Source organism: Rhinolophus hipposideros (assembly GCF_964194185.1).
Source record: "Rhinolophus hipposideros genome assembly, chromosome: 2".
Taxonomy (NCBI): Eukaryota; Metazoa; Chordata; class Mammalia; order Chiroptera; family Rhinolophidae; genus Rhinolophus; species Rhinolophus hipposideros.
The window spans coordinates 101,864,208-101,883,148 of NC_138048.1; the positions used below are offsets into that span (position 1 = coordinate 101,864,208).

General features: G+C 43.7%; 1 protein-coding gene across 2 annotated transcripts in view; it reads right to left on the reverse strand.

The window, feature by feature from the left end:
• RCAN1 (regulator of calcineurin 1) overlaps nucleotides 1-18,941 on the reverse strand; it is an 89,957-nt gene that overhangs the window by 11,216 nt on the left and 59,800 nt on the right. Inside the window, exon 1 of one of the 2 annotated variants that reach the window (XM_081076938.1) lies at nucleotides 272-562. The exons of the other annotated variant lie outside the window; for it this stretch is intronic. Coding sequence (XP_080933064.1) covers nucleotides 272-361 — 90 coding nt within the window. The 5' untranslated portion in view covers nucleotides 362-562. Of the gene's footprint in view, nucleotides 1-271; nucleotides 563-18,941 lie in introns of those variants that run through there. 2 annotated transcript variants of the gene reach the window in all.

Here is an 18,941-nt window from a genome sequence, read left to right on the forward strand (position 1 = left end):
TACCCAGAATGAAAAACAGAATGCCAGAAGTCTGCTTTACTAGTTGATCAAGGTACCTGGGTGTTTTCAAACACTGAGAGCTTTAAAAATCCCTTCACAGTTAATCCCTTGGGAGATCGCTTTTGATTTTTAAGACTCCAAGTGTTTGGCTTTATTTCAAAACCTCCAAACCCACGAGAGACCCACAAACCACCCCCCCGCTCAGTTAATAGTCCCAATTCACGGAATGCTTTGAAAACTCTCTAAAGTCACATTATATTAGAAGCCTTACCCTGGTTTCACTTTCGCTGAAGATATCATCACTGTTTGCCACACAGGCAATCAAGGAGCTAAAACTGTAGTTAAAGTTTCTAAAATGCATCTCGCTTTCCTACAGCGAAAGCGCTAGAGACTCACGCAGCCAAGCCCGGAGTGAAGTTCCTTTACAAGAGGCTGGAGTTTCTTTCTCGAGCCAAGGCTTATAAAGCACCGAGGTCCAGCCCCCTGGGGAAAAAAACCACAGCTTCCAACGCGTCCTGTTTGGACAGCAAATTCCTGAGTCAAGTCCTGCATGCTTGCCGGCAGACAGGGACAGAGTGTAAGTTTCTACTGGAAAGAGGTGACGTCAACACCTTAGTCATTTTCCCTATGCTAATTAACTTTGCTTGGGGAGGATGGAAAAAACGGCAGAGGTTTGCTTTGCAGCTGCTTTATCAACCCCTCTTGCAGCATAGTTTCCACTGGTAGTAATTCCATTCAGCCACTCAGACACCATGCTCCTGGGCTGAATGGGACGACCCTTCTTAAGATGGAAAATGTTACAAAAGAAAAAGGAGGAAGGTCTGCAGCAGTAAACAGTAATTAGCCTCCAGGGAACTTTCAAGGCTTTGGGAAACCTGGAAACCAAAGTCTTGGCAAGTTGTCTGATCCCTGTTATTTCCTAAAAAACAAGCAAAGTTTCATATTGGGGTATTAGAGAAAACATCTGAAATTTGTCTTGGTCAATGAACTCTGTTTTTAAAGAAAAAAGTGGAATTCATTTTGAAATACAGCTTTTTCCCCAAAAATGAATGTCCTAATTTCCACTTGTATTTATTCCTCAGGCAAGGGAAGAGATCCTCAAGCAATGCCAGGATTTTCATTGGAAACTTTGTTATTATAATTTGAGAAGTAGGAATATGCAACACTTTGATCATTTCCTCAAGGCTACTGAATTCAGAGAAAGCTACAAAAACATTTTAGAGAATCTAGTATCTGAAGCTGAGAAAAGAAACATTAAGAGGTCATCCGTGTTTAGACTCAAAGGCTAAAAGATTTTTTTTTTTTTAAATAGGAAAGGAAGAAGTGGAAAGAATGTACACTACAGTTGAAAAGTTAGTTCAGCTGGCTTTTTTTCAGGTAAGATGTCTGGTCTGGAGAAATATCCTGGTATGGCAGGATGCCCATTCTTTCAAAAGGCTGCAACTCTTTGAACTTCTAAGCACTTTACTGGTATAGATCCCAATGGCAGTCTGGGTCCTAGGTCCTCCCCCAATTCCATTATCACCTAAAAGCACTCAAGTTATTTATAAAGACATTCTCTAGTCTAGAGACACACAGGGATACCTTATAAGTTTCCAAAAGTTAAATGGAACCCTACCATTCACATTTAAAGATTAACTTCAAAGAACCATTAAAGTCAGCCAATAATAAAAGGAATATATACAACAGGGAAAAAACAAACGAGAACATTAATCCCTCCAAAAAAGGAAAAGCGAACTCTTCTTGGATGAGTGAACGTTGCTTAATTTCAGAGCATGGTGCCATATTGCCAACGGCAGTTATGTAACAAACCAGTTATGGTGTTTGCTTTGCCAAATTACCCATAACTCCCTACCTGCAAAGATCTAAATGCATATGTTCTAAAAAATGTTTGGAACACAAACAATATGATATGCATCAAACACCAAGGGGAAATGGTCACAATGGATGGTGCTTGGCGATGGGAGTGTGTGCTTGGATGTGCTGTGTTCGTTTTCTCAGGGCACATACAGACTTTGGTGGTGCTGCTGGTGGTGGTGTGGGTGTGGGAGGTGTTGGGGGAGGCTAAGGGGAAAGGGAGGAGAAGGTAGGGGACACACAATTGCATTCCACTCCATAGGGGCTGGGGACCTCTATGAAGTTTCCTCCCTCCCTGGGCTCCAACCCCTTCCCCTCCTTTTCTCTTTCTCCTGGAGTCCACTTTGGCAAAATGAGTTGAAAGGCGATCAGAGGAGACTAATTTCACTGTCTTCTTTGGTAAAAAAATCATGACACAAAGCTCCAGTTCAGTTGTGGGGGCAAATATGGAACATTTCTGTTCCTCTGAGAAAACAGTCCTGCACTCACCCGAATTTACAATGTTGGTTTAATTATATGGATGAAAAGAGAAAAAGAATAGTGAGGTATTTGAAGATTGTTCAACTGTCTTTGCTCATAGAAATAAATGATAAATGATTGATCTTTCACTAGGCTGCCCAAAAAGTCTAATAAAACATATTCTGTAGCTGCCTTTGAACTGATTTTAAACTCCATCTGAATCAAATTTAGTGAACTGAGTACTTCCATTTTTACATCAGGGAAAGGGGTTCAAAATGGTGGCCAACTGTGGGAAACCTGGATTGAAAGCTATTTGGCAAAAATCACCAGGCCCAAAGGGGACAAGGGCCCTACGGCAGGAGAGAGGGCACCTCGTGTTCACCAGCGCAGGCTTCCTCAGCTACAGTGTGAGACGTATGGAGCACATTCGAGTTTTCAAAGTGTGCCAGGCTGAGTACGTGGCTCCTTCATGGTGTTCCAACACGCTAGCCTGCCAGGGGCACAGACACCAGTTGGTTGTAACACAGTCTGGTTACTCCCTGTACCCAGAGGTAACACTGCTTTAAACTCATCTCAGTTTCCCTTCCTCTTCTAATCTGACAGCTTGTGTTAGGGATGCCTGCTCTTTGACCTCATGTCCATTACACACGAACTTGGATTTCTAAACATTCTCCACAAAAGAATTTATTTTGTAAATAGTGATTTATCCCAGCAAGAATAAAAACTGACCCAAAAACAAGTATTAAAAAATTGAATTTCAAAATAAACAAATGGGACTACATCAAACTGAAAAACTTCTGCACAGCGAAGGAAACCATCATCAGAATGGAAAGACAACCTACTGGATGGGAGAAGATATCTGCGAATGACAAATCCGAGTAGGGGTTATTATCTAAAATACATAAAGAACCTATACAATTCAACAACAAAAACCAAACAACCTGATTAAAACAATGGGCAGAGGATCTGAGTAGACATTTTTCCAAAGAAGACATACAGGTGGGCAAGAGGCACATGAATGCATGTTCAAAATCACTAATTATGAGGGAAATGCAAATCAAAACCACAATGGGATCTCACCTCACACCCGTTAGAATTGCTATTATCAAAAAGACAAGAAATAACAGGTGTTGGAGGAGATGTGGAGAAAAGGGAACGCTTGTGCATTGTTGGTGGGAATGTAGATTGGTACAGCCACTATGGAAAACAGTATGGAGGTTCCTCAAAAAAATTAAGAATAGAATTACCATATGATCCAGCAATTCCACTTAGTATTTATCCGAAGAACACAGAAACACTAATTTGAAATGACATATGCCTCCTATGTTCACTGCAGCATTAGCTACAGTAGCCAAGACATGAAACAACCTGTGTCCATCAATGGATGATTGGATAATGAAGATATGTACATATATACAAAGGAATACTACCCAATCATAAAGGAGAATGAAATCTTGCCATTAGAGATAACATGGATGAAACTTGAGAGTAAAATGCTAAGTAAAATAAGTCAGAAGGAGAAAGACAAATACCGTATGATTTCACTCATAAGTGGAATCTAAAACAAACAAACAAACCCAAGCCAAATTCATAGATGTAGAGAACAGATCCGTGGTTACCAGAGGGAAAGGGCGTTGCGGGTAGATGGGTAAAGGAGGTCCATTGTATGGAGCTGGATGGTAACTAGACCTTTGGGGGTGATCACTTTGTAGTGAATGCAGATGTTGAATTATAATGTTGTACACCTGAAACTTATAATAATAAACACAACAATGACAAGTCCAAACTAACCTCTAGTGACCAAAAGCAAATCAGTAATTGCCTGGAGCCAGGGTTGGAGGGAGATATGGCCTGTAAAGCAACAGTAAAAATCTTTTGGGGACGATGAAAAGCTTGTCTTGATTATAAGTGGAGATTTCACAGGAGTATACAACTGTCAAAACTAAATTGTACACTTTAAGTCTATGAAATTTATTTTACATGCATTATTCCCCAATAAAGTTGGTAAGAAAAAAAAATAAAAAGTCTTTCCTACTTGTATATACTTTGTGGTCTGGGCGACAAGTGCATTCTTGCTTTTTGTCGGCTCGATGGATGTGAACGATTTGAAGGAAGCAGAGCCAACTGCAATGTGTCATTAAAACTCTTGAAAAGCATACCAAAAATTGCACTCAGAATAGTAAGACTGAAACCAGAAATTAAAGGACGAATGAAATGCTTTAGTCAACTGAAAGCTTTAGATGTTTTGCATTTCTTCCCTTCACACCATAAAAGTTTTAAATGAATCTCTTTAACCTGCATTTGCTTCCAAGCAGTGAGAGCATATTTTCATTAAGAAGTTTCTATTTTCAGCGAGGAAAAATTGAGGTTTATGTTGAAGTCCATCATTCCCATTACAGCATTCCTAAAGTATTGTTAGGATGACCTCAGCATGCCCATTTAGAAACCCCAAGGACGTTACAATTTCGCCAAGAATGTGCCGCCGGTGAAACTTTCTACCAAATAACCAGACAGGGAAACTGAGTTTTGCCTTTGTTGTGCAAACCAAAGCAGAGTGAAGAATGAGGAAATTTGCATGAGGTCTCCTGGTTAGGAAAATGACTCGACCTGATGGAGATAAAAGTTGTCAGTGAGTTTATATGGAATGCTAATAAAGCTTGCTTTTTAGCAGAGCTTTTAGCTTCTGAGATAATGGAATAGCTTTGTTATTTCACCATATTTGTAGCCCTTCCGTCTATAATCTGGAGCGTCGTTCCCCCAATCGAAGCTGCTATTCAAAAGAAAAACATGCGGACTCTCCCTCATTGATCTTTATCATTTCTCTGTCTAAAAGCTGTGATTCACTGAGGAGAGTGTCCTTGTAAACTGGGTTAGCATCAAATTCGGAGTTTTGGTGAGGAATGAACAATGTGACATGGGCACAGTCCCTGAAACAATCAGTGGTCAATGTGCATTAGTTGTGTTTCTGTTTCCCATTTAACTGATAAAGATACTGAGGTTCAGAGGGGGACACTGCTCAGGGGAGCCAGCTCTCATCCTGGTCTTCCACGCTTGTACCATGGACTTATGGCCGTGACCTTTAGTATTGTTCAAAATGAACAAAACAGACAAAACTCCTGCCCTCATGGAGCTTAAATTCTTGAATGGGATGAAAAGACAAAGGAAGGAAACAAGAGAAATGGGTAAAACAAACAGTATGTTTAGATACTATCATACCGTGTTTCCCTGAAAATATGACCTAACCTGACAATCAGCTGTGATGCGACTTTTGGAGCAAAAATGAATATACGACCTGGTCTTATTTTACTATAAGACCAGGTCTATAATATAATAATAATATAATATAATATAATATAATATAATATAATATAATATAATATAATATAATATAATATAATATACCGGGTCTTATATTAATTTTCCTCCAAAAGATGCATTAGAGCTGATTATCCGGCTAGGTCTTATTTTGGGGGGAAAACGGTAAGTGCTGTGAATAAGGCAGAGAGGAGAAGTAGGAAACGTTGGGAAAGGAGATGTTGAAAGACCAGTCAGGTAAGAGGTCCCTGAGCGATGACATATGTATCACACCTGAAGGGAGTGAACCAGGAGGTACTGGGGGACAGGCCCACGGAACAGAAGGGAGAAAGGCCTCAAGATAGGAGAATGCTGGCAGGATGAGGGTGGCCGCAGTGGAGGGACGCAGAGGAAGGGGTTGGGAACGAGGCCATGAGACTTTAGCCACTCGAAGGGCTCTGCCTTGTATGATGACTGAGGTGGGAGCCATCAGAGGGTTTTGAGCAGAGGAGGGACAGGACCTGGCTTCCCTAACAGAGAGCCACTCCAGTGTCTGGACTCAGAATGAGCAAAGGGAAGGGGGGGTGGGGGGAGAAGCACGATGTCCAATAAGGCACGAGGCCTCTAGCTGTGGAGCTTCCAGGCAGTTCCCTCAGCTGGCTCCTCCCTTGTCTCTTCTCTACCTGTCAAACTCCTATTCATCCTTTAAAGCCCATCACAAATGCCACTTCTCCAGGAGGCACCCTCCTATCTAAATGTTCTCTCCCTCCTTTTTCTCTGGTGACCCCCAGGCTCTCACCACAGTCTGTTCTTACTCGGAGATCTCCCCATCGCAGTGGGAGCTGCATGAAGACAAAGCTGCTCACTCTGGGGCTGCCTGGAGATGCGGATAAATGAATGTGAAGCTCAAGGGCTGCACCAGGAGGGCCCGTCTGACGCAGGAGAAGGGCCAGAATTCCCAAAGCATCAAAGGGCCATAGCCATTTGTGTCCCTGAATGGAGGGCGGCTGTGTCTTTGGTTTGAGCAAAGGTCGTGCCATTCCGACTTGTCTCAGGAGGTGCTGCAGCATTGGGAAAGCACACGTTTGCTCAGTGGGTGCCAGTCACATTCCTGGGTGTGCTTCCTCTGTCCTTGCTTGGGGGGGGGCCTCGCAAGATGCCCAGGCACAGGGCTGCCCCATCAGCTGCAGACTCTGAGGCCCCACCCTACGGGAAGCCCCCGGAGTTTGTGATTCCTCCTGTGGGTAGACGGCAGGGGCCTTGACAATTCTTTGATGTGTTGGCAGAACGTATTCAACTTAATATATGTTCACCTTGTCTATTTTGAAATACCTATTTTTACGGTATATTTTATAAGGTGCCCAGTGTAGAGTAGAAACTGCATAGAATTTACAAATAAAATGCTTTTACTGGCAGATGTACTCAAAAATCTTTTATCAGTGAAGACCATAATCAAAAATGTTTGGAGATATTTGTCTAAGCAGTAGTGTGATTAAATTCCCGACCTTCTTTAGCGTCTTCATAACCAGCAAATGTAAGAAAGAGAACAGGAAACTATTCTTTTTGATCTCTAAAGGAATTTCCATTTTTGTTCACTTTTTGAGGAGATCAGGGAATAGGCTAAGGGAGCCCAGATTTGAGCTCAGGAATTTATTACGCTTAGCATTGCTTTATTTCTGATAAAATCTGCTTGGCCACAGGGAGGGGCCTCCATTTCAAAGAAAATGTAACACAAAGCAGATAATCTTTTTTTTCTGATGGACTTTGAGGGTTCTAAGCGGAACTCTCTAGAGAAAACAGGCAAGCGCTGGTTTTCCCAGTACAGAGGATGATCCCTAAGAATTGCAAATCTGAAATGAAAAATAAAACATCTTCAATGAAAGTCACCTTTTCATTTAATAAGCATTAATCTGAATTTGCAGGCTAACACAGAAGAAATGATACTAATCCTAAACGTTAGCCAGGCATGGTTCTCATACTTTGAAAAACATGGAAAAGCGTGAAATAGCATTTGCTACTTTGCATAGATTAGTACAAGAGAGCGTACAAATACTATGCATTTCTGGGATAATGCAGAACTTTCAGTTACTTAAATAAAAAATATGGTTGGCTTATTGATGGCCGGTGTGGAAAGGATGAATGCAATGGTGAAAATGCTAAACATGTCTTTTAGCAGTATGGCCAGGTGTCCTGGTTAAAGCTATAGTGGAAATAAAGAAAAGTTACTATCATTAAAGAAATAAAAAGGAAGGAAGGAAGAAAAGAAGTGAGATAAAATAAAATGAAATAAAATAAAATAACCAAAGGATTGGGGAAAAATAAAGAGGAAGTGTGTACTCAGATTTATACTTTAAGAGAGGTCACAGTTTCTACAAGATTTCATCTTGTTTGTTAAATTCCATGTACGCTGGAAATCCCATTTCCTTATTACCTCAGCTTTTCCTTAGTACATAAAGATTAACTGCTGCACTGTAACTTCTTGGAAACACACCCCTTGCAGTGCTTAAGATGGAGAAATAGGCATAGGTCAAATCAAAACTATACTTAATGACTTGGAGACCAGCAGCTGTGGGCTAAGGGAGGTAGCGTTTATGTAGAGATGACTGGGGCCAGAGGCACCTTAATTAATCATTAATTTTTTGCTCTCTTTCGTCTATTCCTCTCCAGACCCACCTTGCTTTAATTAGTGATTTTAACGTCTGCTTTGATGGCATTCTCAGGCAGAGGCACAATCCTGCAGTGACTGGAAGCCTGGGCGAGAACAGTTGTACAAGACTGGGCTGGTAACTGTCGGCTACGCGCTCATCAGTCACCAGCACCTGCTCAGCGCTCATTCCAGCACTAAACAGCTTTCATAACCCTATACTGATTCATTCCCATCAAGTAAACCCCTTTACATTCAAAGCATGAATTCTACTTGCTGGCGTTCACGCTGACAAACAAGCCCTTGTTCCTTATTTGTCATATTCCATACTCATCTCGGAAGAAGTGACACAACTAAATCCTGGCCAGGATGTGTGCTGCTGCAAGGCCTAGAGGCCGGATCTCATTCTGGTAGGTTCTTCCAGGGAACCTGGGGATGACATGAGGGCAATACCGGAGGGTGACTGGCTAAATTTAAGTAGGAGATGAAAAGATGAGAAGATCACAGAGAAAAGGGAAAAGAATGGGGGGAAATTGTAACCTGTGCATCTTTTTTATTTTTTATTTTATTTTATTGGGGAATATTGGGGAACAGTGTGTTTTTCCAGGACCCATCAGCTCCAAATTGTTGTCCTTCAATCTAGTTGTGGAGGGGCAGCTCACTGGCCCATGTGGGAATCGAACCGGCAACTCTGTTATTCAAAGCTCGCACTCTAACCAACTGAGCCACCCAGCTACCCTGACACCTGTGAATCTTTAATACCAGATGTAAACACATTTGTTGGTAACTTTTCTATGCAGAGTTTGTATCCACACCCAATTTAAAAACCCAGGAGTCAGCTCAGAACTCGTTTTTCACCAAGTTCAGGAGAAGAGTGTGCTATGCCCTCTTACTCTTTCCGTTCCCACCCATGGGCCCCTCTTCCTTGTCTGTAGTTGAGAAGGTATCACCAGGGCCATAGCATATGCTGTTTCTATATGTACACTGCCTTCTTCGCTGATTATTTAGAAGTCTGATAAGTCCCATGGGAAGTATATTCTGTCATCGGCATGAGGGTAACACAGTGATTCAAAACATACTTAAATAAACAAGGAACTATTAATATAACCACGAAACCAACAAGACCCCGCCACAACTTGGATATTGACCCTTGCCATCAAAAAAGAGAACACTTGTGCCAACTTTGTTCATTGGGAAAATGTGGGCACTCGTGTCACGTGACTAAACTTGGGCAACTTCTTTGCAGCAGAGTGTCTGAGGTGTAAGAGCGGAGCCTCTTTCCAGCAGGTTTAGAATGGCCAGGTGACTTCACTGGTTGTGAATTGACAACTAAAAAAAATTAGTTGTCAATACTTGAAAATTGGGATGTTTCACACAGATAGAATTTCTGGCTGCTCTGGGGAAAAGGAAGAAAGATGTGGCAATTCGGGGCCCAGTGGCCCATGTGGCTTCGGGTGAACCTGTGGCTAAACACGTGCTCTCAAACACCCACAGCCCCATCCTCCTTGACCCCAAAGGCATTTGAATTTTGGCCCTGCTTTGAATTAGTAAGTCATCAAAAACAGTCGCCTACTGTAAGCCAGGCACTGTAAGCGGTAGGGGTATACACATGGCAGCACACCCATCCATCCCCATAATACAAAAGGTGCTATGGCAAATAATCTTTAGACAATGTATTTAAAGACCATGTCCCTCACTCCCCATACAGCAATTCTTTAGGGTTTTTTTGTTTGTTTGTTTTGTTTTCTGGCCCCTTCACTGCTCCCAATTTCCACGGGTGATTCCCGAGCGCTCCCTGGATGTTCTGCCCTACTCCTGAAATTACACTGTAATGCAAGTGAACGGTGGAGACATTATTCTAGGGATGACCTAGATTCTGCTCAAACGTTTATGAATCACAGTTGGTTTCTTCTGCAATTGTTAGTAACATGTGGTTGGGCCACACCACGGATGCAGACCATCTGGCAGAGAATCTGAAACTGAATACACTACAGAGACGTCTATGGAACAGGCTGACGATGAATGGCGGCAGAAAGGTTTTGACACGAAGGACAATGGAAGACACGGTGAGAAAAATGATACGAAAGTAGACGGAGATCCAGGGATTTTCAGGGTGAGGTTTTTGATAGTTTTTTTAAAAGACCATTTTGAGACGATAGCATTTTGAAGTGCTCTTGTAAAAATCTAGGATAGTCTGATCAATCTCATGCTGACGTAACTGTCAGGAAGATCATGCCTAGCATCACCCTTTTAAGAAACCCTCCTGGTGAGTTTGGGCTACCCTGGGCTCTTTCATACTGAGGGAGGTCATGGTGAAACTATTGCCCTCGTGTGAAATTATGTGGCATATACAGTGACCAACAGCTGGCGTCTGCTGAGCCCTCCCTTCCCCCAACCCTCCAACTAATCAACAAACCCAACAGGCACTGGCTGCTTCCAGACTGTGGTCAGTTCTTGTGCAGGAGCTTTATCAGGGTGTGCTTCTGGGATAACACCCAGGGAAGGATGGGGAGGAGAGGGGAGAAAATGGGAGCGAGCAGAAGGAGAGTGGAGCTACAATGTAGTCCCAGGGGAAGCCTTCCTGGCCCCGTGGGGAGTTTTGAAGGTGGGACGACCCTACTTAGAACACAAGCACTGGGCCTTGATGTGTCCACATTGGTCAGCTACGGGACCAGTGGCTACCTTGAGAAGGGGGCGGGAAGGACTTAGAAAGGTGGCTCTCCTCAGCCGAATAATCTGCAAGTGGGGGCGACTGCCAAGGGCAGCTGGGAGGCAAATCCTTTATTCCTGAAGGGACCTGGGGTGTGTCACAGTATTCACCAACCAATCAATCAACCAATCAACTAACCAACCAACCGACCAGACCTAAGTTTGAAGATGTGTACCCCAAGTTAGCCATCTAAAATTTCTCCCAAATATGACAGACTTTGAAGTGGACACCACGAAAATACTACTGATTCCACTCCAGATCTGAGCTCATCTGGCCATGTAAGGGACTTCAAAAGGAATATGGTAAAATAAGTAGTAAATTCAACAGCTTAAACTTTCGTTATAAACCGACTCAACTCAAACCCTGAATACTGACCCAACACTTTCACTCCTAGGAGTTTGTTTTAAGGAAATTCTCCTGGCTATGGGCAAAGAGTTAGATGCCAATCCATTCTCTGCACTGTTGCTTATGCAAATAACAGACTAGAAACAACCTAAACGTCCAATCAGTGACCAGCTAATAAATACAATGAAGCCATTCCACAGAACCACTCACACTCAGGAAGTGAAAACTATCCAGTGACATGAACTTGCTGTTCACAACTTGCTGTTCAGAGAAAAATGCAGGTTACAAAACAATGTTTGTTCCCGTGACTCCATTTGGGTGAAAAGGAAAAAATATGCATGGAAGTGTTAAAGAGCTCCTATTTTTGCTTATTTGGATTTACTAGAACTTCCACAATGAACATTTCTTCCTTTTATAATAACAAAAATGCTTTTCTCTTTCCCCTCCCCCCACCATGTTATATGTCAATGGCCACAAAAACCATAGTTAACAGACACTGTTAACTAGCTACATAAGGTTAAAGGTTAGTCGGAGAGGAAATTTACCCCTCTTTTGCATAGTGATCTGGTCTCATGGCCTTTAATTTCTTTGCACTGTATTTGTTCTGCGCAATTCCCAATCCTGGTGTTTTTAACCCATTAATATTTGGGAGTGCCAACTGTTGAAAGAATTCCATTTCTTACCTTTCTTACCTAATGCTTTGGAAAACAGGGATTTCACCAGAAAACATTTATTTTGCTTTTCTGTGATAATCTCTTCTGTCAACAGTGTTTATCTGGCGAAACGCCCAACTGTTTAGTTGTGTGGACTGAGCCATTCTCACTAGGCTGTCTGCCTGCCAGGAACCAGTCGTGATTCTGTCCTGTTCCGTCAGCGGGTGGCTGGGTCAGGTTCTGCTTCAGTGTGAGCTGGTCTCACACAGCACATTCTGGCGGCTCTGAAGGGTGGCCAGCAGAGGATATCTGATGTTCTTCAGAAAAATCTCCCAATCTTGAAAATGAAACCCCGTGCAATGCCTTCTCTGAGCAAAACTATCACATTCTTTCTCGTCACTGCCACATCCCCACATCGACTCCTTCCTCATCTGCATTGTTTTCTCCATTCTTCTTGCTGTCCCAGGATCACACCAGGTCTTGTCTTTTCTTCTCGGGATGGTCCTACCCTCTGCATCTCCCTTTTAAGAAGACTGCAATGTTATCTAATGATTTTTCCCCCCATTGCAGCATTAACGATGACAGCTGTTTAATGGATAAGACCTCCCAGCAAATTTATATCTAATCAGCACATTCTGGAGATCTAAATCTCAGCCCCAAAGGAATGTATCACTAAGGGGAAAATTCCAGGCAGCCATCAGTTATAGCGGAAAATTCCCTGGACAGGTGGGCACCTGTGGGGCCAGGTGCTGCCTACCTGGAGATGAGACACATACTTTTTGAGCACCTACAATGAGCAGATTTGTGGGTGACTGTTTTGGGTTAAGAAGTGACTTCCAAGACTAAAGGAAAACCACTCATTTGTTCATTCATTCAACCACCATTTATGAAGGATCTGCTATGTGCCTTCTCGAACTCCATGACTGGGTCAAATTACACCTTTTACACATTCTCATAACACTGGGAACCTCTAGTTTTTAGCATTTTTCACATTTTAATTGGTTTCCTCCACTAAACTAAGTGCAGACCAGGCCATGGACCCTAGAACACTTAAGACCCTCCATAAATATTTGTTGAATGAATGCATGCAGCTAAGTATCTGACTCTTCAGTGGACATAGATGCAAAGAGTAGCAAGGCATAGCCACTCCTTCAAAAAGCTCATTGGCGAATAAATCAAGAAATACTTACTAAGCCACGAGCAGGTGCTCTGTATTCTACCACAGGTTTCAGTGACCCAGACACAGTGCCTGCCCCACATGAGCTTAACCGTGAAGCTTGGGAGACAAGACACAAGACTGCAAGTCCAGTGACAACATAATAGAAATGATCTCCATCCTGTGTTGCAGATGAAAACAGCTCAGGGTGGTGATCAATGAAGACTAGTCCAGTATGGAAAGATCCTATCTCAATAAACACTTAGTCCTGTGATAAAGGCCTTGAAAATAGGGTTAGATTTTACATGGGTAGGAAAAGGATATATCCCTGTATTTTCTCATTCCTACATGGACAAAAGGGTATTAGGAAAGTTAACATTTTTTTTCATCCACCATCACGCAGAATTAAATAAGGAGCTGCTTCAAGGACATACGTACTTCACTCATATTGAATAAATTTATTTGACTGCCTGTATTTTTGCATGGCATTGGTTAAATGCTAACATTTGTTAATCTGATGTTGTAGGTTTCTTGGGAAATCCTACTTTGGTATACTTTGATTTATTTCTAAAATACAAACAATTCATGCAATACATGTGGCCACATTTTTAGGATTTTGATAAGAACTTCAAAGTAAGTAAATGAATATATTAGACAAAAATCTTTTGTGATGTTATACATCTGTATTTGGGCTCAGGGAGTCATGTATCCATAAGTGTAGGAGGGCTGGAGAGGGTGCAGGGAGCTACAATAAAGACAAATCTAGCAGACTGAATTTTCTGGAGATGGCTGCCACAACACTTCCCATTCCCCATGCTCTTCTAGAACCTTGCCATTCCCCCATCAAGAGGAGAGGTGTGTGTCCCCTGCCCTTGAACATGAGAGGGCCTATGTGAGTGCATCAACCAATACAATATGGCAGAAATGACACCACATGACTTCCGAGGCTAGGTCACAAAAAGCTGTGAACTTCTGCCTTGTTCTCCTGGAACCCAGTCACCATGCTGTCAGGAAGCCCAAGCAGCTTGCGGGGAGGCCCATGTGGAGAGGAGCTGAGGCCTCTGGCCCAAAGCCCTGGCTGAGCTCCCAACTGACAGGCAGCACAACTTGCCAGCTCTATGAGTGCGACATCTTGAGAGTGGGTTCTCCGGTCGCCAGCCAAGCCAACCCAGCAGATGCCACACGAAGGGGAGAAGAACCATCTCTGCATAGATTGTAGACTCATGAGAAAACTAAATAATTGTTGCTCTCTCAAGCCACTAAGTTTTGGGTGGTTTGTTTCACAGTAGTAGTAACTGGAATAATATTTCGGAGATGGAGAGAAGTGACAAGGCCTTGTTACTAATTAGACTTGGAAAGTCAGGAAGGAAAAACCAAAGTAATTAAGTGCTTTTCCACCTGAGACCAGAGGAAAGTAGCGTCCTTGATAGGGGCAGTGAGAGAGCAGGGAAGGGCAGGCTAAGGGTGGAGGCAGGACCAGTGAGTTCGGATTCTTGCCATATGTAAATATACAGACATATTTTATATAGTGTGCATGGCTGCTTTTTACCTGCGCATCTATGAGAGGCACATAACAGAGTAGGAAAGAGCATGGACTCTGGAGCCAGACTACCTGGGTTTGAATGCTGGCGCTGCCATTTCTTAGCTATGTGACGTTGGGTGAAGTTCTTAACGCCTATGTGCTTCAGTTTCTTTGTCTGCAAAAGGATAATAACAGAACCTACCTCATACAAGTTGTGGCACTTACTGAGCTAATGTCTAAAAAGGGCTTGGCACGTAGGAAGTTTTGGAAAGTGTTTGCTATTTGCAAACGTGTGTCTTACATGGTGGGGCAGGCTGAAGAATTGCTTCTCAAAGATGTTCACATCCTCATCCCTGGAACCTATGAATATGTCATCTGATGTGGCTGAAGGGACATTGCAGATATGATTAAGTTAAGGACCTTGAGATCAGAGATGACCTTGGATTGTTGGTGGCAGGGGGCTGGAGGTGATCACAAGGTCCTTGTAAGGGGGAGGCAGGAGGGTCAGAGTGGGGGACCAAGATGTGACGATGGAAGCAGAGATTATAGTGATGCGGGGCAATGAGCCAAGGAATGCCATAGCTTCTAGCACCTGGAGGAAAGAACGAGCCCTGCCTACACCTTGATCTTAGCTCACTGAGACTGATTTTGGAGTTCTGACCTCCAGGCACTAAATTTGTGGTAATTTGTTATAGCGGCACTAGGAAAAGAATCTAGATTTTACTCTTGAGAAAGATAGCTATATAGAACATGGAGCAGATAGAACAATGAAAAAATGGCTTGTGGAATCAGTCAGTTACTCTCTATTTCCTCTCCTCCGGATTTAGCCTTGGTGGGACATTTTCTCTTGAGTCTAAGCATGGTCTAGTGGCTGAGGCCCCAGCTCACGAATCAGGTTGACCTGGCCGTGAGCAACGGCCCTAGCCCTCGGTCAACTGGTGCCCAGCAGCAAGGCCACAGTGGCAAAGGGTCACTCACAGCCAGAATCTGTCCTGATTGGCTTGACATCCCTTCTAATCGGTCAGTGTCTATGAGGTACTAGTTGCTATATATTTTGAGTATTACCTCTAGATGAAAATTCTGAGTTTCCTCATCTGTAAATTAAGCAGTCTAAGTCAAAGTTCATGGAATTAGTGTAGGTAAGTAGTTCTCAGACTGTGATTCCCAAAGCAGCAGCGTCTCATGACCTGGAAACTTGTTAGACGTGCAAATTTTTGCCCCACCTACTGGAATCAGCAAAATTCTAAAATGGCACCAAGATCCCACTCCCTGGTTGACCCACCCTCTGTAATCCCTAAGCCTGGGGCCTTGATGGATTTATCCCATGATTAGGTCATTTTATGCAGCATAGTGTGTGGAAGGGAGACTGTCTAGGCTGAGCCCTTAAAGGGACCACACTCTTTCTGACGCCAGAGATTGGAGGTGAAAGAGATTCTCCATTGCTGGCTTGAAGGTGGAGGGTGGGGTGGTGGTGGTGCTGGCAAGGAATGTGAGTGGAGGAGCTGGGGTAGTCCCATAAGGAAACGGGGATCTGAATATATGTAAAGGCAGATTCTTCTCCAAGCCTCCAGACAAAATGCAGTCCAGCTGATGACAGATTCCAGCCTAGTATAACACTGAGCAGAGAACCCAGTCACTTCACTTCTGACTACAGACCTGTCAGCTGATAAATGGGTGTTGTTAAACCTCTAAATTTGTGGTATTTCGTTAGGCAACTATGGGATATATTTACTGAACCAGAAGCTCTGGGTTTTAACAAGCCCTCCAGACAACTGGGGTGCACACTGGAGTTTGAGCACCTCTGGTGTGTGTAAAGGGAGCAATCAGGTTGGGTGAACTGCAGCTGTGGCTATTGGGTCACTATGTGTCCTGAGGATCTTCTGGCTCTTTTACTGATTTGAAAACAATTTAAAAGCACACACAAAAAAATATCTTCCAGGCTTGCCCTTTCAGGTGTAAGATCAGACTGACATTCTGTGAACAACAGACAAGGGGGCCACACAAAATTCCCTTTTTTCCCTTTAACTTAAGGGTCAAAGGCAGCTAGAGCTAAACCAATAAAGTAGCTACAGAGAAAAGTTTAATGGAAGTGGGTTGGGAAAGGTGGGGCCATATCCCATATTCTGAGAGGCTGTAAACAGGGAGAGGTTGGCCCAAGTCTGTGAAGCTATGAAAACAGGATCTACCTGACAGGGTAGCTATGAGAATGTAGAGAATATACACACAGGGCTCAGCACACAGCCTGGCACTTAGCAGGTGTACAGTCAGAGTGAACTGATATCCGTTCTCCTTCTTCATCTCCCTCCATTTCATCCTTCTGCACACTTCTCATTTTTTCCAATTTTTTTTTCTGACTCTTTTTTGGTTGGTGTTAAGCATGGTTTATCTTTCTCCAGAAAAATAAATTTATTTTTTGTCTGTATGTGTCTTTATACTTAAAGTGGTTTTCTTGGAGACAGCATGTAGTTGGGTGTTTTTTTTTTTTTTTAATCCATTCTGACAATCTGTGTCCTTTAATTGATGCGTTTAGACCACTGACGTTCAAAGTGATTACTGATCTAGTTGAATTAGCATCTACCATATTTATGACGGTTTCTGACTCTTTTTAAAATTTCTGCCTGTTTCTTCTCACCAACCTTCCTCCCACCTCTCTGGTTCGTGCCTGAGCCATCCTCCATCCCTCCTCCTGTGAGGACTCCTCCACCTGAGGCTGCCCTGAGGGCCCGGTGCCACGGGTGCTTTCAGGTAAGCTCGGGGAAGCCTGCTTATCAGAACGATGGCTGAGAGCCTCACCAGTTCTCTGCGTGCTGCCTGACGGCAACAGGATCTGGCAGACCAGGAGGCAGACATGTCCTAGGATGCATTCTGGAAGGTGAGCCTCCGAAAACACACCTGCAGCCCTCTTCTGTGAGATCTTCTGAACGTGGGCATTCAGAAACGGCCTGTCCTTTTCTTCCTGTCAGGCCTCCCATGGCCTCCATTTGGTCTCAGGAGAAATCCAGCAGATTGAGCTCTCAGTGCGGGTCCCACCCTCGCCCGTGCTGGGCCACCCCGTGCTGACCCATCAATGCTCTCCAGACCTGCCTTCACACTGGAGAGTCTTCATTTATGCTGCTTCCCCTGCCTGGAGCACCTCTCAGTTCCCACTTGAATAACCATTGAAATATCACTCCTCGGAGAAGTTGGCCCTGGCCCCTTGGACGTGGTTAAGTTCTCTGTTAAGCACTCCTTGTCCTTCCTGGCACACATGACAACAGTTACGGGTCCTGGGTTTAGGCCTGGAAAATGACCCTGCTGTGATCTGCCATACTTCCACATCTAGCCCAGTTCTGGGTCCTCAGGGCATGGCTTAGTGACTATCTGTTGGCTGAAAGACTAAATTTATTAATGATCAAACTCTCTGTAAACTCCAAAATACTGATCTAAAAAGAAGAATTTAGAAAAAAAGAAAGAAAAGGTAATTGGCACCTTTTTAAACTTGTAAATGTGTGGGAGAAAACCTGATTTTCGGATTTTATCTGCCCCAGTCATTTGACAAGCATTTGCTGAGCGTCTTCCCTGTGTGGGGAGCCACGCTGGTCCCTGGGAGGGGGACCATGTGAGTGAGACAGGGCCTCGTTCTTTGGAAGCACCCACTTCAGGTTGGTCCTTCAAGTAGGTCCTAACTGTCCTTCAAGTCTTAGCAAACCGCAGTGTGAAAGATGTGTACCAAAGAAAAGCGAGCAGCGAGCGCCTCTTAAAGGCTGTGGGTGTGAACTTGAAGGCCAGGAAGGCGTTAGCCAGATGGCGCCATTTATACGTGACTGTACGTTGACAAAGCTTAACAGAATTCTCTGGCCTACTGTCAGTGTCATGACAGCTGCTGGGACCACCTTTCCAGAGCTCCAGGCCTGCGATCTCGAGCAGGCTGGACTGGCCATCTGCTGTCCAACAGCCCCATTGGCTTCTTAGTGGGGTGTGATCCCTCAGAGAAACCAAAGCAAAGGGCAAAAGCAAAGAAAAGTCACAAGAGCAGCTCCCATCCCCACGCCTTTCCATGTCACCTCAAGTTTGCTTCTTGCTTTCCTGGGGAGATTGCAGCATCGCACAACGGGCAGTTTGGGCTGGTCAGCACGTGGTACCCACACTTCTAAACCGGCCAGAGGACAGTCTGAACACCAGCTGGACATTTTCTAACCAAAGCCTGAGTGTGAGTGGACTACATGGATGGATATGGTCCCGCACAGGAAACTGACTTGCGCCATGACTAAGAAAGTCACTTTTAGAAACGAGGAAGTATAACTTGGGCTTCTTGTGGTTTC